This window comes from Oncorhynchus mykiss, chromosome 19 (assembly GCF_057628025.1).
Source record: "Oncorhynchus mykiss isolate SJ-2025 chromosome 19, ASM5762802v1, whole genome shotgun sequence".
Lineage (NCBI taxonomy): Eukaryota > Metazoa > Chordata > Actinopteri > Salmoniformes > Salmonidae > Oncorhynchus > Oncorhynchus mykiss.
Genome location: NC_143040.1, coordinates 49,412,149 through 49,433,457, shown reverse-complemented (window position 1 = coordinate 49,433,457; position 21,309 = coordinate 49,412,149). Strand labels below are relative to the sequence as shown.

The window sequence follows — 21,309 nt, the reverse complement described above, 5'->3', positions numbered from 1 at the left end:
ACGTGCTCTGAATACAACAGTAGACTTCACTGTGAAATCATTTCTTAAAAGCCCTTTCCCAATGATGCAGAGTTAAAAAGTAAGAACATTTGCAAATAATTTGTAAATGATAACACAATAAATAATATTGAGGCTATATACAAGGAGTACCGATAACTAGTCAATGTGCATGGGTACGATGTATTGTAGTTGAGGTAATATGTACATGTAGGTAGGTGTAAAAGTGACTAGGCAATCAGGATAGTATGTAGAGTGTGAAAGTGGTGTGTGTGTGTGTGTGTGTGTTGGAGTGTCAGTGTAAGTACAGTGCATTCGGGAAGTACCCCTTGACTTTTTCCACATTTTCTTAAGTTACAGCCTCTAAAAACGTATTCAATTGTCACAGAGGAACTCTGGAGCTCTGTCAGAGTGACCATAGGGTTCTTGGCCACCTCCATGACCAAGGCACTTCTCCCCCGATTGCCTTTCCAAATCATGTCCAATCAATTGAATTTACCACAGGTGGACTTCAATCAAGTTGTAGAAACATCTCAAGGATGATCAATGGAAACAGGATGCACCTGAGCTCAATTTCGAGTCACATAGCAAAGGGTATGAATACTTAAATAAGTTATTTCTGTTTTTTATTTTTTATAAATGTGCAGACATTAAAAAAAAAAAAACAGTTTTCACGTCGTCATTGTGGGATATTGTGTGTAGATGGATGAGGGAAAAAAAATGTAATCCATTTTAGAATAAGGCTGTATCGGATAACTTTCTGAATGCACTGTATGCGTGAGTGTGTGGGTAGAGTCCAGTGAGTGTGCAGAGTCGGTATAAGAGAGTCAGTGTAATAAAGCCTCAATGCAATAGTCCAGGTAGATATCCAATATACATACTGTTGTAGGCTACACACCTGTTCTATTAATATACACACCATTTATATATTTTTATACCCCGGACTCTGGCATTGCTCGTTCTGATATTGCTCGTTCTGTCTTAATGTCTTGTTATTATTTTTTTAACGTTTGAATCATGTGTTTATTGTTATTGTATTACTATAAATCACTGCACTGTTGGAGATAGAAACATACGTATTTCGCTGCGATAACATCTGAAATCTGTGTATGCGATTCTATATGTATAGGCTAGTACTGAACGTATTTTTACATAACGTTTGCAGAGCTAGACTAATGGGACTTTGAATTGAATGATCATGGGCTTCAAAGATATCATATTCATCGTCTCCTCAAGCACAGGTAGAGAGAGGTTCACTCTAAACCCTTACCCCTACCCATTTTTATGTCAACTTCAATTTGATCAGGACGTCCCAAGGACCCCGGATAGCAGGGGCGAGTGGCGATAGCGCGCGCTCCCGAAAAGGCAAAGAAGAAGTGGGAGGGGATAAGCAGCTGATCAGCTAGCTGCTATGCTAACTAGCTACAACATTGTTCCAAGCAACCTCTCCAGCGTGGCACCTCATGCCATTTCGAAGGAATTAAAACACATTCTTCTGCACTCATGTTTTGACTTTCCGCGATGGAGGCTTGACCTCTCCGAACTGCATTGATCAACGACACTTAAGGAAAACATAATTTACGATTTAATTGTTTTAATAGCTACGTGGATTTTTTTCGCTCATTTCCGTACGGGCCCGACAAACACAGTTTGATAGCTAACGTCACAGTACAGTAGCTACTGATTGTTCGAGTTTGTGCTCAGAAACTCGGTTGTCCTCATCCTGAAATGGACACAGGAGTTGTCCCCGAAAAGAAAAGGTACGTTAACCTCTAGTTTACTAGCTAGCCAATGTTTAAAAAAAATAAATCTAAATAAATAGATAGCTAGCTTCTGTTATATTTTTAACGTTAGATTTTGATGCGTTTGCGTAGCTAACTATATAGATAACAAGCTAAAGCTAGCCTAGCCAACTAGCTAGATAGACAACTATACTTTAAAAAAAAAAATATATATATATATATATATATACACACAACGTTAGTTAGTAACTAACTACCAGCTAGCTTGTTAGCTGTCTGATAGCTAACTAAGCTTCATGATGTTTTAATAAGCGATCGTTAACTTGCTAGGTTCTTCTCTCCCGTAAGGGACAGTGTACAGCCAAGAGGTCGCAAGATGTGGGTATGTGATTCAATCTGTATCGCTGAAGTTCAGCGTTACAGCGTGATTAAAACGACCATTTTTGTTTGAGCTGACATACTGTTGTCCATGTAGTATATGTGGACACTCCTTCAAATTAATGGATTCGGCTATTTCAGCCACATCTGTTGCTGAAAGCTGTATAAACTCGAGCACACCGCCATGCAATCTCCATAGACAAACATTGTCAGTAGAATGGCCCGTACAGAAGTCTTTCAACGTGGCATACTATCATTGTAATCCACCTTTCCACAAGTCAGTTCGTCAAATTTCTGCCCTGCTAGAGCTGCCCTGTTAAACAGTATGTGCGGTTATTGTGAAGTGGAAATGTCTAAGAGCAACAGTGGCTCAGCTGCAAGGTCATAGGCTACACAAGCTCACAAAATGGGACCGCAGAGCGCATAAAAATTGTCTGTCCTCGATTGCAGCACTCACTACCGATTTCCAAACTGCCTCTGGAGGCAACGTCAGCACAATAACTTTGTCGGGAGCTTCATGAAATGGGTTTCCATGGCCGAGCAGCCGCACACAAACCTAACATCACCATTCGCAATGCCAAGCGTCTGCTGGAGTGGTGTACTCTGGAGCTGTGGAAACGCGTAATATGGAGTGATGAATCACGCTTCACCATCTGGCAGCCCGACGGACCAATCAGCGTTTGGCGGTTGCCAGGGGAATGCTACCTGACCCAATGCTTCGTGCCAACTGTAAAGTTTGATGGAGGAACAATGGTCTGGGGTTGTTTTTTGTGGTTCGGGCTATGCCCCTTAGTTCCAGTGAAGGGAAAATGTAACGCTACAGCATACAATAACATTCTAGACAATTCTGTTCTTCCAACTTCGTGTCAACAGTTTAGGGAAGGCCCTTTCCTGTTTCAGCATGACAATGCCCCCAGTGCACAAAGCGAGGTCCATACAGAAATGTTTTGTTGAGATCGGTGTGGAAGAACTAGACTGGCCTGCACAGAGCCCTGACCTCAACGCCATCGAACACGTTTGGGATGAATTGTAACGCCGACTGCGAGCCAGGCCTTATCGCCCAACATCAGTGTCCGACCTCACTAATGCTCTTGTCGCTGAATGGAAGCAAGTCCCTGCAGCAGTGTAACAACATCTAGTGTAAAGCCTTCCGAGAAAAGTGGAGGCTGTTATAGCAGCAAAGGGAGGGACCAACTCCATGATTTTGGAATGGGATGCGAGTACTTTTTGCCATGTAGTACATGCAGCGTTTACAGTGAATGCAGTCTCTGAACGCGGCAACATTGCCTTTAAATTTCTGTCGCACTATAGCGCTGAACTTCAGCGATACAGATTGAATCGAGCCCTTACCCTGTTGGCTACCTTGACCTTCTTGGTCCTGAGAAGACAAATGTGACATGTTCGACCAAGGTATACACAGGAATGTTGATATGCCACACCTATCAGGTGGATGAATTATATTTGCAAAGGAGGATTGCTCACCAATAGGAATGTAAACAAATGTGTGCACAACAGTTGAGAGGAAATGGCTTTTTGTGAGTATGGAACATTTCTGGGGTTTATTTCAGCTCATGAAACATGGGACCAACGCATTACATGTTGCGTTCTATGTTTGTTCAGTGTAATTTGGTGTAGTCCTACAATGACGAGATGGCGCTGGAGAACAAGGCTGACGTTTTATGTATTCCTAACCAATTGTTTTTTTTTTGTTTCTTTGTGTTTGTAACATTTTTTTATATTTACTTTGTACATAATGTTGCTACTACCATCTCTTATGACCAAAAATATATTTTGGGCATCAGAACTGCTATTACTCACCACTGACTGTCAGAATCCTTTTTTTCCTTTAACAAGTCTGACGTGCCCGGCGTGAATCGTATACTGCTCTCTCGGGAACAGGCCCAGATCCCCGTCATTTGCGTGAAGAGAAGGCAGAGCAAGGGGCCAGAGGGCGGTCGTAGGCGATCAAATAGACTAGAGGTCGACCGATTAATCGGAATGGCCGATTTAATTAGGGCCGATTTTCAAGTTTTCATAACAATCGCAAATCAGTGTTTTTGGGACAACGATTTGGCCAAATAAAATAAAAATGTAACACCTTATTTGAACCTTTATTTAATTAGGCAAGTCAGTTACCTTCTTGACGCTACCCATCCCTGTCGTGGGAACAGCGCAACAGTCAAAAAAATCCCAAACTAGGTGTTAATCCACCTGTCGTCTCAGATTTTGAAATGATGCTGTACAGCGAAAGCAATCCAAACGTTTGTGTGAGTTTATCAATAGCCTAGCATAGCATTATGTATACTTAGCATCAGGAAGCTTGGTCACAAATCAGAAAAGCAATCAAATTAACCGTTTACCTTTGATCTTCGGATGTTTTCACTCACGAGACTCCCAGTTACACAACAAATGTTCCATAAAGATTATTTTTATACCCCAAAATACCTCCGTTTGTTTGTCGCATTATGTTCAGAAATCCACAGGAAAGAGTGGTCACGACAACGCAGACGGAAATTCCAAATAGTCTCCATAATGTCCACAAACATGTCAATGTTATTTTTTATAATCATTTCTCAGGTAGTTTTTATGCGATATACCGGCAGGATAGAACAGCGGCATGGGGCGGCAGACCTATGTATTTTTGTAAATAACAGCTGATGCACGATATCTAAGGAAGTCTCGAGTTATTGCTAGCCTGAGGTAGAGTATCTCATGATAAGCTGTAGACCACACTACCTACAGAGAAAGTTTTCATCTGTATTCTTCGTAGCTGTTAACATACCACCACAGGGCCTCCCGGGTGGTTAAGGGCGCTGTACTGCAGTGCCAGCTGTGCCATCAGAGTCCCTGGGTTCACGCCCAGGCTCTGTCGTAACCGGCTGCGACCGGGAGGTCCGTGGGACGACGCACAATTGGCCTAGCGTCGTCCGGGTTAGGGAGGGATTGGCCGGTAGGGATCTCCTTGTCTCATCGCGCACCAGCGACTCCTGTGGCGGGCCGGGCGCAGTGCGCGCTAGCCAAGGTTGCCAGGTGCACGGTGTAGCCTCCGACACATTGGTGCGGCTGGCTTCCGGGTTGGATGCGCGCTGTGTTAAGAAGCAGTATGGCTGGTTGGGTTGTGTATCGGAGGACGCACGGGCCCGTACGGGAGTTGTAGTGAGACAAGCTACAAGCTACTACAACAATTGGATACCACGAAATTGGGGAGAAAAAGGGGTAAAATTTAAAAATAAATAAAAAACATACCATAGTGGCCCGTGTAGTCTGTTACTTTTATTTCTTATTCTTACTCATATATTTTTTTAACTGCATTGTTAAATGTGTGTGACTACTAATATTTGTTATTTCAAACTCTTATCTTGTCTGAAATATAATGAATCTCATTGTGAAGAGATTAGTGATTTTTCTTTAAAATATTCCAAATTCAATTCGAAGTTGTTCTTTGGCCCATCTATAATTTCAGTGGTTTAGTTGCCATTGGCCCACTTAGAGTGAACCGAGGTAGGCTGGAAAATGGTTTTGTTTGTGTTGAGTATAACATTCTCTGGGTGTAGGTGGGCAGAATTTAGTCATGTAGGGAATATATTTATGTATGTTGTGAGGTTTGACTCATACAGGGGGCTAAATGTGTTACCTTTTTATTTACCATTTAGTTCTTATTTTACTTAGAACTGCTAAAATGAATTCAGGAACATCCGCTCTACTTTCACAACACTGCTTTGCCCACAGGTTTTATATAAATGGAAAACAAAACCATTGCAAAAAGTAGCAAGGTTATTTTAATGTTATGGTACACTGATTTTGTGTGTGGCAGTCTACACAGGTTGTTGTGATCTGATTTCTTAATCATTGAGAGCCTGACGTCAATGGGAGTTCCTGGCACAAGTAGGCCTATCGGTATTTCATGATCTGTGGTCTTAAATATATTTATCATAGGCACAGTGCTAGCCTACTTCCTGTTCTGTACTAAACCTGTAGCTACAGGATGGACCTATCATGAGCTTAATTTTATACAAGAGCATCAACCCATAGCCTGGAGCGATTGTGTCTGAGATTGAGCAATTTGGTTTTGTGAGATACATGCAGGCTGTAATACAATTTGTAGAAATCAGAAATGAGTAATTTATCACTGGTCAATTGAAAAGAGGTTAGAACAGCTTGTGAACAGTGTTTTGCACAGTGCTCTACTGTCCTCTGGGGCACTTTACAGCCTGAAAGAGGTTATGTAACACAACAGACAGGCTATGTTTTCCTTCACACTGGACGCTAGTGACAGATCACCCCAAACAGTTCCAAGTAAAAGCAGGTCAGTCCATTTTATTAATTCAGTCAGGGAATGGGGTTATGATAAAATTGATAATGCCTTTCTACAGCACTGAATGTGAGACTTGTCTTTTGACCCATGTCCACCTGTTTGCATGACTGAGCTTTATCCTCAAGTCTTATATAATATATTTGTTGTTATTATAAAACAGGGCAATTAAGACTAACATTATACAACAGATGTGATGGTTAGGCCTATGCTATATCTGCGAGATAATGCATGTGTGTAGAGATGTTTTGTAATGGTGGCCTCTCTTAGCCTTTGTTTTCAGCCTATACTTGTGATTCTGATGAAGGATGAGGATCAATGCAGTGCTTTCCCTGCTTTTAGACAAAGGAAAAAACAGCCTCCCATCTGTACTGTGGATGGGGCAATGCACAATTAAAACTGCCGCAGAAGATTCCTGTATGCTGTACTTGCCTTTGTTTGTACTGCACAAAGTTCACTTTGTAGAATTTGACCTCTAACCTAAACCAGCACCTTTTCAAATAGTTGTCCAGGGAATTCTTGTCTCTCTGCATAAGCCATAGTTGTCAGTTAAATCTGAATAGAATCCTTACAAATACTAAGCACAGAGATATTTTTCTAAATGCTAGGTTAGATTTTCATGTGGCTGATTTCAACAGGTGAAGACCTAGATACTCAGATTTTTTTTATTTTGATCTGCCTCTTAGCAGCAGTGGTTGGTTAGTTGAAAGATATTGCTCTGGGCTGTGGCCAGGCCTCTGTAACAGGGGCCCGGAGGGTGAGAAGTGTGTTTATGCTATGCAGAACTGGTTGCGTAACACATCGGATCATCTTTCAAACTCGGACCCCAGAGAGGCAGACAGTCAGGTCCTGATGTAGTCTGGCAGAGCTGACGTAGGAGAGTTCCCCAACTGGCGGCCTGCGGGAAGAATTGGGCCCACGGGTGGTTTTACAAGCTTTCTGAGTAAAACAATTATATATACATTTGTATTGTTGGAAATGTAAAAACACCAGGAAATAAGCCCCAAATCATTTGAATTTAAGAAATAGGTTCCCAAGTATTCTTACAGTATTCTTGTTTTAGTCAAACATTATAACTGTTTGAGCATCTTGTGGTCAATGTGCAGTCCACTAATTATTTGTAATTATGTTCCAGCCCCCCGACCATCCGCTCAACAAAAAAATCGGTCAGCGGCTGAATCTTGTTGATTTTATCCCTGGTATAAATATTTGGCCTCCGCTAACTGAGCTCCTGACCTGCACAGTCAGCTTGAGGCACAGACTGACTGACTGCCAGCCTCTCTGTTTGACTTCAGGCTGAGGGAATGCATGAGTTCGTCTCATCCAGGGTTTCCATTAGCCAGTAATAGCCAGATTTTGTCCTATTTATTAATTAATTAATTTTAAATTGGCGCCTACCAATTGTCTGGGAGAAGGAAAAAATGGCATTGTGAAATAATGCTTTTTAGCTTATTCATTGATGGGAAATACATTTGATTGCTGATCGGTCTATATGTTAATTAGCTTAACTAAGTGGAATTAAATTGGTTTGTGTGTACAGTATATTCGTTGTGTAGCATACCGATACAGAGCCTTTGAGTGGAAACTCTGTCAGGGAGTGTGAGAGCTGCTGCCATAGCATCTCAACAGCCAATGCATAGGCAATGGCTGGCAGGCTTCGTCAGCACGTCACACCACTTTGCAATGAGCTGGAGGCAGTATGCATTTTTAAGGTATATACTTAATTGTTTGAAACTTGAATGTTTTCTTACATATTATGAGGCATGTCTTACCTTGCTTCAAAGTAGCCTAGACAAAATTAGACCATATCCATGGAGGCAATTATTTGATCAACTAACTTTCATTTTCCAGTAAGTAGCCAAATGGCACAATCCTAGTCATATTAGTAACCCATGCTAGTTTGTTGCATATTAGATCTCCCCTCTTTCTAAATTTCAAACAGATATTTTCATCTGCCCTGTTAAACTGCTTGCATGTGCAGTGCTCTTTTGATAAGTGTTTTCTTACTAATTGCATTATAGAACAAACATTCACGTGTAGCTTACTGCCCTGTGCGCATTGCTGCGCTTATAATGTGAATAAATCATAGTTTAGCAACATTTTAAGCTAAACATTCTGTTCTGTGGCATCACTCATACATTTTTTACTTTTTTAGTATTTTTCTGTAGCCTAGACCAATAGAATAGGTCAACTTTTCTACTATGGGACATAGGCTAGTGATTATGCCGTTCGTTACTCGTCTTGAAAAGTAAAAGTAGACCGTTTATTTCTAACATCTTCAAATTGCGCATCAGAATTATTTAAGAAGGACCGCACATTGTTGCTTCCCTTTTTATATGAATTAGCATAATCTAAATGTGATTTCTGTCATTCTGAGCACTGTGGGTGGACTCGGTAAATTCTTCATATGTCTGTTAAAATGCTGCTGGTCATTGTCCTTTGTCTCATCATGCACATTATGCAAAACCTGCAGACATTCAGTGAGAACAGGGCTCTACAGTGCAACCATTATATTCACATATGCGCCTAACTATTTTGCTGTGTGACCTAGACTTTCAATTTAAGATTCTAGCTTTAATAGCTGACATTTTTTTCATTGCTCCTACATTTTTCAACTTGAAGAATTCCAAATATTTTGGTCACAAAGCAGATCTTCATCTAGGCTACTCATGTAGGACAACATGTAGACCGACACACAGGTGGATCAGCTTCTGTCAATAACTGTTTAGTAGGGACGTGTTTCTGTACTCTAAAAATGTTGGGAAATGTGCAGGCTGGTAGTGCATTTTTATATAAAAACAATGTCAATTCAATTATCTGATGCATTTTCTTCATTTACAGACAGCCTCTAAACATAATTATGTTACTGTAACTTTGTAACAGATCAATTACATTCCAAGTTTCGGAGGGCTTTTATATTGTCTTTATTTTTGTGGGGAATGCTGCACACTTTGTTTGATTTACGCTCCTTAATGTAGGGTTATGAGTCCAACTCAGCAGAATCCCCTGGTATGCATTGGTGTCTACAATCTCTACATGCCTCTATACATCCGGACAAGACCGACAATAAGCAAAGCATGTGATCACATTTGGGAGATAAAAATGCAGACTCTGAAGGGGATTGAAAGATGTTTTGTCTTTGTTTTCAGCAGGCCTTTTTTCAACATCAATAAAGCCTCCTTTCAATTCCCTTGGAGCGTTTCTAAAGTACAGTGGGTTCAGAAAGTATTCAGACCCTTGACTTTTTTCACATTTTGTTACGTTACAGCCTTATTCTAAAAATTAATTATCGTTTTTTTCACCTCATCACTCTACACACTACCCCATAATGACAAAGCAAAAACCGGTTTTTATACTTTTTTGCAAATGTATTAATTAACTCACATATGTATTCAGACCCTTTACTCAGTTGAAGCACCTTTGGCAGTGATTACAGCCTCGTCTTCTTGGGAATGACGCTACGAGCTTGGCACACTTGTATTTGGGGAGTTTCTCCCATTCGTCTCTGCAGATGTCAAGTTGGATGGGGAGTGTCGCTGCACAGCTATTTTCAAGTTTCGCTGAGCGCTCTGGAGCAGGTGTTCATCAAGGATCTGTTCATCTCTCCCTCGATCCTGTCTATTTTCCCAGTCCCTGCCGCTGAATAACACCCCCACAGTATGATGCTGCCACCACCATGCTTCACTGTATGGATGGTGCCAGGTTTCCTCCAGGCGTGAAGCTTGGGTTTCTGGCTAAGAGTTCAATCTTGGCTTCATCAGACCAGAGAATCTTGTTTCTCGTGGTCTGAGAGTCCTTTAAGTGCCTTTTGGCACACACCAAGCGTACCTTCATGCCTTTTACTGAGGATTGGCTTCAGTCTGGCCACTCTACCATTACTGCCTGATTGGTGGAGTGCTGCAAAGATGGTTGTCCTTCTGGAAGGTTCTTCCATCTCCACAGAGGAACTCTGGAGCTCTGTCAGACTAACCATCAGGTTCTTGGTCACCACCTTGACCATGGCCCTTCTCCCCCGGTTGCTCAGTTGAGCTGGGCGGCCAGCTTTAGAAAGTCATGGTGGTTCCAAACTTCTTCCATTTAAGAATGATGGAGGCTAGAGGCTACTGTGATCTTGGGGCCCTTCAATGTTGTAGACATTTTTTGATACCCTTCCCCAGATCTCTGCCTCAACACAATCCTGTCTCGGAGCTCTGCGGACAATTCCTTTGACGTAATGGCTTGGTTTTGGCTCTGACGTGCACTGTCAACTGTGGGACCTTTAAATAGATAGGCGTGTGCTTTTTACAAAATCATGTCCAATCAATTGAATTTACCACAGGTGGACTTATATCAAAAGGTCTGAATACTTATGTGAAGGTATTTTTGTTTTAATAAATTTGCTCAAATTTCCTAACCTGTTTTTACTTTGTCGTTCAAATGAAATTTTATTGGTCATATACACATGATTAGCAGATGTTTTTGTGAGTAGCGAAATGCTTGTGCTTCTAGTTACAACAGTGCAGTAATATCTAACAATTCCACAACAAGTACCTACTACACACGTCTAAGTAAGGAATGGAATAAGAATATAGACAAATATATGGATGAGCAATGTCAGAGCGGCATAGGCTAAGATGCAATAATATAGAATACAGTATATACATATGAGTTGAGTAATGCAACATATGTAAACATTATTAGTGGCGTTATTAAAGTGACTAGTGTTCCATTTATTAAAATGGCCAATGATTTTAAGTCTATGTTGGCAGCAGCTTGTATGTGCTAGTTAGTGGTGACTGTTTAACAGTCTGATGGCCTTGAGATAGAAGCTGTTTTTCAGTCTCTCGGGTCCCTGCTTTGATGCACCTGTACTGACCTCGCCTTCTGGATGATAGCGGGGTGAACAGGCTGTGGCTCGGGTGGTTGTTGTCCTTGATGATCTTTATGGCCTTTCTGAGACATTGGGTGGTGTAGGTGTCCTGGAGGGCAGGTAGTTTGCCCCCGGTGATGCGTTGTGCAGACCTCACTACCCTCTTGGGAGCACTGCGGTTGTGGGCGGAGCAGCTAACGTTCCATTATGGGGTATTGTGTGTAGATAGTTTTTTTTATTTTGTAATAAAATGTGTAAGGGGTCTGAATATTTTTGACTGCACTGTATGAAGCCTGTAATTGAGCTCTATTACACCAGCCTATATGTTTTAACATCCCCTCCCTTAATGGAGAATCACTCTGGCCTATTTTTGTATTCGGACCTCTGAGGGACCGATCTTAGAGAATCCAAGGTCTAGCCTGCATTCTTAGGTTTTTTTCACGTTTCAGAAGAGGCTCCTTTGTTCCTGCAATGGTCATTGTTGCATGCAGTGTACACTTTTAGGAGGCAATCTGCCCAGTAGTCTGTAATTTGTTTAAAATCCAAGTAGACTGGTGAATGGCGCTGTAGGAGTAGGGCTCATTGTAATGGCTGGAATGGTATTAAAGGAATGGAGTCAAACACTTTTTTGTTTTCATGTGTTTGTTTGTTACCGTTCCATTGATTCCATTCCAGCCCTTAAAATGAGCCTGTCCTCCTATAGCTCCTCCCACCTGCTTCCTCTGTAAGTGTATGTGTTCCAAAAGAGCCCTGTCTGTCTCCTTGCTGTCTCAGTAGTGTAAGACGGGACTGTTGGCAGCAAATGTTGGGATGATATGCGGTGCACCAAGCAGGCAGAGTGGAGGGAGTACTGCACATCACACACAACCAAGCCCCGTCTCCTTGGCAATCACTCCATGGGTTATCGCTGCGCTTCCAATAAGACGTCAGACTGAGCCAGCGTATGTAAATGAGCCTACTGTGGTGAGATGGCTGGACTGAGAGCTTGTTGCTGACCCTGCATCCTCTCCCACTGTGTCTGGCCAGTGGCTGAGTGAGCAGCTCACAGAGTAGAGCAGACACAATAACAATGCAAGCCCTGGTGGTGTGTGTTTGGTCTGGACCCAGACTCTAACTTGCCTTGATTGTCTTGTCTCCAACAGCAGGGTGAGCTCGGACCGGAGGAAGGAGAAGTCCCGGGATGCGGCGCGATGCAGGAGGGGGAAGGAATCTGAGGTGTTCTACGAGCTGGCCCAGGAGCTGCCCCTGCCCCACAGCGTCACCTCCAACCTGGACAAGGCCTCCATCATGAGACTGGCCATCAGTTACTTGCACATGAGGAATCTGCTGAGCACAGGTCAGTACCCCAGGGGAAGGAGTGGGAGGATATATATGTTTGTAGTGTCCAAAGTACCTTGGAGGTTAAGTGGTGGGTGTAAGAGAGAGAGAGATGGTGAAGAGATGAGCAGCCTTTGTTAGCCAGGTTAGTTCTGGGAGATCTATGAACTTGCAGACAGGAGGAAATAGATCCTTTTGTCCTCCTGCCTCTGTGCACTCTTTCTGTGTACGTCCTAGTGCCTTGCCCCACAAGCATGTACGTTGGCTTGTAATCCTATATCCCGATCACCACTCGGTCCCTTCTGCTACCTCCTTCTTATTCTTTCTCTCTAGACAATGAGGAGGAGCAGGAGGAGAGTGAAATGGACTCCCAGCTGAATGGATCCTATCTGAAGGCTATAGAGGGCTTCCTCATGGTGCTGTCTGAGGACGGGGACATGATTTATCTCTCTGAGAATGTCAACAAGTGCTTGGGTCTGGCACAGGTAGGTTTTCTGCTCCATTAGTCAGAGACCACTGACTAGGACAGACCGATAAAGAATGCAGATCTTTTTGCTATTCTTCCCTTGGCTTGAACATGTTTGTTTCTAAATGTCTTTCCTCTCTGTCCATGGGCAGATTGACCTGACAGGACTTAGTGTGTTTGAGTACACACACCCCTGTGACCATGAGGAGCTGAGAGAGATGCTGGTACACAGAACAGGTGAGACACCCCTGTGAAAACACAAACTAAGGTTTCTCCTGAAACAACTGTGTTACACACAGCACTCTGGGATATCAGAGTAACAAATAGTGCAGCGCTGAAGTTTAGCAGCTCAGAGCAAAACCAAGTCGGAACCGGTTATCATTTCCCCCACCATCCCTGAGGTCAGTGGTTAGTGGGCTACAGTCTTCCCATGGCATTCACTCTGCTTCACTGGTAAACTGCTACATTCCTTTTTGCACATCACACCAACACTAAATGTAATTTTTTATTTCTTCACCTCTGTCTCATCTCTCTCTCCTCTGTCTGTTCAGGGACCTCTAAAAAGTCCAAGGAACCAAACACAGAACGCAGCTTCTTCTTGCGGATGAAATGTACCCTCACCAACAGGGGGCGCACTGTCAATGTCAAATCAGCCACCTGGAAGGTTCTCCACTGCTCAGGCCATGTGCGGGTCCATGAATCCCCAGCTGAGCAGATCCCCGGTGGGCACAAGGAGCCGTCCGTCCCCTACCTGGTGCTGGTCTGTGACCCCATCCCCCACCCCTCCAACATCGAGGCGCCGCTGGACACCAAGACTTTCCTCAGCCGCCACACACTGGACATGAAGTTCACCTACTGTGATGAGAGGTGAGACAGACCTACCACTCCACTGACTGCAGCACCAACATAATGTACTAGAATAATACCTAATCTTGCACAAATCTTTATTCCATATCAGGGCTATTGCTGTAAGAATGAAAAGTAAAATGACTTGTATTCTCACACAAATATGTGAGGAAAAGAATAGGTAGCTCCTGAATCTAGTGCCACAGAGCCACCTGGTGTCCAATAAACAGTAGGATTAACCTGTCCCCTATCTCTGTGTTGTCAAGGATCACTGAGCTGATGGGTTATGATCCAGAGGACCTGTTAAATCGCTCTGTGTATGAGTACTACCACGCCCTGGACTCAGACCACCTCATGAAGACCCATCACAACTGTAAGCACCCCTACCAAAACATGACCATGCAAAGATATTCCCCCGGAAAGCAGACAGGCTGGAAATGTCCAATGTTGGCAATAGGCTTCGGTACATAATACAATGTTCAAGCTACTTGCTGTCTCTTTTCTCCTAGTTTTTTCTCACCCTCTTCTTTCTTCCTCTCTCCAGTGTTTGCGAAGGGTCAGGTGAGCACAGGCCAGTACCGCATGCTGGCTAAGAGAGGAGGCTTTGTGTGGGTGGAGACTCAGGCCACTGTTATCTACAACAACAAGAACTCCCAGCCCCAGTGTGTTGTGTGTGTCAACTATGTGCTCAGGTATAGTTATGGACCCCAGAGTGTGTTTTAAATAGGATAGTTTGAAGGGGGGGTTTAAACTGTCTGGGGGACTGACTCCACTAGGTTTTGACTCAACCAATCAGATGTTCACTTTGTAAGGGGGAGTAATACATTGATATGTAACTGTTTTTGGCTCCTGCTACAGTGGCATTGAGGAGGAGAAGATGATGCTGTCTCTGGAGCAGACGGAGGATATGAGGCCTGTGAAGAAGGAGCTGGAGGAGGAGGAGAGCTCTGAGCCAGAGGTGTCCCCTGTGCTCCTGAAGGAGGAGAAGAGCCCAGAGCTGGATGTGATCAAGCTGTTCACCCGGGCGGTGGAGACCCAGCCCCTGTCCAGCCTGTATGACCGACTGAAGGAGGAACCAGAGGCCCTCACCCTTCTGGCCCCGGCCGCTGGAGACACCATCATCTCCCTGGACTTCAGCAGCCCCGGTCAGTAAAAATGAACAAGATAATTAGTGATAGGACTCACACTTTACTGGTCCCAACACAGACTCTCTGACCCCCTCTTTCCTGTCCCTGCAGACTCTGACATCCTGCAGAAGGAGGTGCCTCTCTACAAGGATGTGATGCTGCCCTCCACCAGTGACAAGCTGGCCCTGCCACTCTCTCTGCTGCCCCCCAGTGATCAGCACCTGGTCCCCAACACCTCAGTGGACACCACTGAGGTGTCCACTGGTCCAGACTCCTCCAGCACCCCAGGCAGCCACAGCTTCACTGAGGTGAGCAGTGATATCACATCCAGACCGAGACCCTTTGAAACTGCCCATCAGGAAATCAATGGAAAGTTTATTTGTCAAAAATACTTATGTTCTCAAATACTAGTCTATAACCAATGTAATGTCATCTGCAGCCTGACAGCCCATTGGACTTCTGTTTCCCAATGGAGTCTGACATCAGTGCTGAGTTTAAACTGGACATGGTGGAAAGACTGTTTGCCATCGACCCAGAGCCAAAGACTCCTTTCACCTTACAGGTACGGTACCTATCTATGGTGAGACATTGTGGGTAGACTAGCTGTATTAATATAAATGTAAAAAATCCTCACTATTTGTAAGTTCGCTACAATATCCATGTGTGACGATCAGGAACATTTCACAAGTTTGAGTTACACACTCAGCATTGGAGTCAAGATGGGCCAGCATCCCTGTGGAATGTTTTCGACACCTTGTGGAGTTCATGCCCTGATGAATTGAGCCTATAAGGGGGGGGTCTTAATGTCTTGTACACTCAGTGTATGACTTGAATGTGAGTTTGAATTCTTTGGTCAATCGTATGCATATGGTCACTTACGGACCATAATGGACTTCACCATCATCTCAGTACAATGGTAGACCCGAATGAAACACAATCACACCACTCTCACTTGAGTATCTTACCTAGTTATTTTCAGACCTAATTTTGCTCTTTTGTAGCTTTGTCAACTATGTGTGTGTGTTTTCTATACCAGTTTACGCCACTCCCTGTAGGCTTTACAGACAATCCCCACCCCTTGGCTACAACCCTTTTAATTTAGTTTACTCTGTGGGCACAACCCATGTGGATTCCTGGTCTCTGGCAGCGTTTGGAACTGCCGATCTGCGGTCAAGAACGCAGAGTTAATCTCAGCCTCTGTTGACCTTCGGTCCCTTGACCTTTTGACCCTTACAGAGACATGGATTACCCCTGAGAACACTGCTACTCCAGCTGCTCTCCATCTGACTACGTTTTCTCTCCGAGAGCATCTGGTTGTCGTGGTGGTGGAACAGGGCTACTCATTTCTCCTGAGGTGGAGATTTTCTAAATTTCTCTACTCACCTGTCCATCTCCTCATTTGAATTCCATGCTGTCACTCACTTGTCTGCTCAAGTTTAACATTGTCATCTATTGCCCACCAGGTGCTCTTAGAGTTCCTCAATGAGCTTGACACCTTAATCAACTAATTTCCTGACAATGGCTCACCTCTCTTCATACTTACCGACTTCAACCTCTCGACGTCTTCCTTCATTTATTTCCAACCTTGCCTCTTTTGACCTCCTACTTTCCCAGTCCCCCTCCCACTTTCCCAGTCCCACTCACACTTTCCCAGTCCCACTCACAAGGCAGGTAATACACTTGACCTCATCTTAACTAGAGGCTGTTCACCTACTAATTACACTGCAACCCCCCTCCAGGTCTCTGATCACTACTTTGTTTCATTTTCTGTCTCCCTCTCCTCCAACCCTAACCACTCAGCCCCTACCCAGATGGTCATGCGCAGCTGAAATCTTCGCTACTTTCTCCTCTTCTATCATCTCCCTTCTGCTAAATAATTCTCCCTCCCGATTCTGCCTCTTCGACCCTACTCTTCTCCCTTTCCGCAGCCCGTGACTCATACTGTCTCCTTTCCTCCCGTCTGGCTCAGCTCTCCCCACCTGCTCCCTGGCTGAGTGACTTTGCGATCTTACAGAACAGGGCTGCGGGCAGGAAAACTAAACTTCCGGAGGACCTATCATCCTGTCACTCCCTACTCTCTACCTGCTCTTTCTCTGTATCTGCTGCTAAAGCCACTTTCTATGACTGTAAATTTCAAGCTTCTGCCTCTAACCCTTCTCCTCCCTCCCTAATCCTCCACGCCCTTCCTCCTTCTCTGCAGACGACTTTGTCAGCCACTTTGAAAAGAATGTTGATGGCATCCGCTCCTCATTCACTCAGCCTAATGAGTCCACTGGTCCCACTCACTCAGAACTACCCTACGCCTTGACCCCTTTCTCCCCTCTCTCTCCAGATGAAGTCATGTGACTAATGAGGTCCAACAACCTGCCCGCTCAACCCAGCCCCTCCTGCCTTCCCCAGAGCATCTCTGGGAACTTCTGTTCCCTCATCAACTCATCCATGACCACTGGCTGCGTCCCCTCTGACTTCAAAATGGCCAGAGTCACTCCCCTCCTCAAGAAACCAACACTAAACCCTTCTGACGTCAAAAACAATGGACCGGTGTCCCTTTCTTTTATTTCATTAACACTAGAGCGTGGTGTCTCTGACCAACTCTCTCGCTATCTCAGAACAATCTTCTTGACCCTACCAAGACTGCTCTTCTCTGTGTCAGTCTCTCCTCACTGCCAAAGCTGACTCTCTCCTCTGTTCTCATCCTCCTAAATCTATCCTCAGACTTCGACACCGTAAACCATCAGATCCTCCTCTCCACCCTCAGGGCTGGGCGTCTCAGGCTATACACACTCTTGGATTGCATCCTACCTGGCAGGCCGCTCCTACCACTGACATGGAGAGGATCTGTGTCTGCTCCACGTACTCTCGCTACTGGTGTCCCCCAGGGCTTGGTTCTTGGCCCTCTTCTCTCTATACACCAAGCCACTCTGCTCTGTCATATCCTCACATGGTCTCTCCTATCGTTGCTATTCTGATGACTTTCAACTACTTTTTTCTTTCCCCCCTTCTGACACCCAGGTGGCGACACACATCTCTGCATGTCAGGCAGATATCTCCGCTTGGATGTGGTCCTACCACCTCAAGCTCAACCTCGACAAGACGGAGCTGCTTTTCCTCCCGGGTAAGGCCAAGACCTCGCCATTGCGTTTGAAAACTCCACGGTGTACCCCTTTGAGAGTGCAAGAACGTTCGCGTGACTCTGGACAACACCCTGTCGTTTTCAGCAAACGTCAAAGCAGTGGCTCACTCCTGCAGGTTCATGCTCTATAACATCCGCGGAGTACGACCCTACCTCTCACCGGAAGCGGCGCGTGTCCAAATCCAGCTACTTGTCATCTCCAGTCTGGACAACTGCATCTTACTGTTGGCTGGGCTTCCCGCTTGTGCCGTCAAACCCCTGCAACTTATCCAGAATGCTGCAGCCCGGCTGGTGTTCAACCTTCCCAGGTTCTCCCATACTCCTCCAGTCGAAGCTCGCATCCACTACAAGATCATGGTACTTGCCTACGGAGCAGCAAGAGGAACTGTCTTTCCATACCTTCAGGCTATGCTGAAACCCTACACCAGTGTTCCCTGACTGGCAGTCCATGGGCCGAAGTTTTCTGAGCAAAAATACATGTCATTTTTTCTAATTTTCATTGTCGGACATGAAATACTTTAAAACACCTGGAAATCGGCTTCAATTGATTTTTCATTTTGGGAATCTATTCCCAAGTATTCCCACGCATAGTAGAGACACGTGATCGTATACAAATGTATTGAAATGATCATGTTTTAGTCAAATTGTATATCTATTTGGGATTCTAGCATTCTGTTCTGCCACCTCTGGTCTCTTGGGCCTCTTGCCCCCTACTAGTGCTGACTTTGCTGATAGCTACTTTATTGAGGAACATCTTACTTAGTATGACTGATATGTGGTCCCACCTAGTTATCTTAAGATGAATGCACTAACTGTAAGTCGCTCTGGATAAGAGCGTCCGGTAAGTGACTAAAATGTCAATGTAAATCAGCTGGTATGAGGAAGAGATATAACTTGATTCAGGGAAGAGATGATCTGATATGTGCTTGTTTCCACCTGTAGGCCATGGAGGACCTGGACCTGGAGATGTTGGCTCCGTACATCCCCATGGATGATGACTTCCAGCTGCGCACCCTGTCCCCAGAGGAGCCTCTGTCTTGTGGCCCAGCCCAACCCCTAGAGTGCTCTTCTCTGTGCTCTTCTGTGCGCCTCACCCAGGAGGTCCACAGCTACCCTGGCTCCCCCTTCAATGCCCCAGGCAGCCTGACAGCTTCCCCAGCCCTGGCAGCGTCCCCAGCCCTGGCAGCCCCGGAGCCAGCAGATAGCCCTTGCCCTGCTTCCTTACTCACCAAGACGTAAGCCCCCCTACACACACACACAGACGCACTCCCTCAAACTGAGCCTCTCCTCAAAACAAAACACTGTGCTGACATGGTGTGTGACTGACTTTTTGTGCTCCAGGGTGCCTCAGATGGACATGGAGATCTCCCTTAGGTCACTGGCCTCCCAGAATGCACAGCGCAAGAGGAAGATGTCTCTGTCTCAGGCTGTCGGAATAGTAAGTGTGTAGGAAAGTTCTTATCAATTCATTATGTGTAAAATGTTTTTCATTTTAGTTGAGATATTGTGTTCAAAAACATTTTGGCTCATATTGAGTGCTAATTTGAATCTGTTTTTCCCAGGGGGGATTGCTCCAAGACCGTCCTGGTCCAGGTAAAAAGCTCAAAGTATCTGAGCTGAGCCACGCTGATGCTCCCTCCAACAGGACCATACTGCTCCTGCCTACAGGTAGTTTGTCCTCGAACACCAAACAGCCATGGCCTGGTATTATGCCTCTGCATGTTTTACACATCGTTTACATGAAACAATGACACTAATGACCCTTATTCTCTTGTTTCTCTTAGACCTGGCAAGCCGTTTGCTTGGCATCTCATCGGAGGGCAGCGGCTCACCCTTCACCCTTCCTCAGCTGACCCGATATGACTGTGAGGTCAACGCCCCCGTGGGGGGTCGCCAGCTCCTGCTGCAGGGCGAGGAGCTCCTGAGTGCCCTGGACCAAGTCAACTGAGTCAACGCTTAGCCTGCCCCCTGCTGGACCAGACCAGACACTACAACTTCTCCTCATTCACTCTGTCCCCACCCGCTGCCCCTTTATTTGTCTCTCTGTATCAGTGATCTTATAGTTTGGCTGCTGTCTGCATCCACCAAGTGATATCTGCAGCGTTAGAGTTAGTGTTGGGGATGTTGTAGTGTTTGCAGGTAGAGGCACCTAATTGTTTCTTTCTCGGGAGTCTCTGACAGCAAACGTATGGCACCTCCATGGATGGCTCTGTTGTATCAGGTCTCCAGGAAAACCGGCGGTGCTACTGCCAGCAGTGTATTGTAAGCTTCAGTCGCACAATTTATATTTTCTTAAAAAGAAAAAAAGATTACCAGCAATCTATATTAAGCCTTTTAAAAAGTAGTTTTAATGGAATTTCAACCATTTTATTTTACTTTTTCCTCTGCATTCTTATGTTGTGTATAACAATACTATTTGGTCCAGAAGGTATTTTTGAATGTTATATCCCCATTACTGGTTACCAGTATTTTAGGCAAATGTGTAGTCATTCAGTACTTGTCACTTTATTACTTTACTACTGTATGTGTGTGTTTGTTACTGTGCATAGACCAGGGGAACATTCAGAGATTGCTTAAATGCCTTGTCATGAATAATAAATACATGTGCGCGGTATAATTAGATCTAAATCCGTTTGTTTTTAAGATTGGAGGATTGGCCCCTCAGTTTGATCATGTAATCAATACATTTTTAGTTGTCAGACCCAAATGGTTTATTTAGATTGAAGTAACATGTACTTCCTTAGCACCATCATATGATCATATTTTACCAGTATAATTCTCATTTATTAGTAGCAAGTGTTACTCTTGCATACCTGTTTTCTCAGTTGTCTGTTTTATGGTATTGGTCCACATACTGCAGTTTTGGGTTTCTTTCATGCTTCCTGTTGCTGTCTAACATAAAATTACTCCCAAAAAATTATCATAGCCTTGGTTGTTTTTCTTCTTAAATATTTCAACTCTTTAATGTGAACATGGAATATTGTGATGTCATTATTGTATTACACAAGCAATGAAAAATATATATTATACTGAGCCTAACAAACCTCTTAATAGTTTATTAGGTGCTTTACATTTGTCCTATTTCACACATGTAAGTGTGAATTGGAAATGACACCCTCAAAGTGGGGTCAGAACCAGGGAT

At 44.3% G+C, this 21,309-nt stretch overlaps 1 protein-coding gene across 1 annotated transcript; it reads left to right on the top strand.

Annotated features, from left to right (window-relative positions):
- The first annotated feature begins 1,436 nt into the window (after window positions 1–1,436).
- On the top strand, window positions 1,437–21,087 carry hif1a (hypoxia inducible factor 1 subunit alpha). The gene is given in 14 exon segments (NM_001124288.1): window positions 1,437–1,757; window positions 12,421–12,614; window positions 12,929–13,080; window positions 13,214–13,298; window positions 13,613–13,928; window positions 14,174–14,280; window positions 14,452–14,599; window positions 14,766–15,052; window positions 15,146–15,342; window positions 15,474–15,596; window positions 19,110–19,402; window positions 19,509–19,605; window positions 19,730–19,835; window positions 19,952–21,087. Coding segments are annotated over 14 exon segments (2,301 nt in total). The 5' UTR covers window positions 1,437–1,725; the 3' UTR covers window positions 20,116–21,087.
- The last annotated feature ends 222 nt before the right edge of the window (window positions 21,088–21,309 follow it).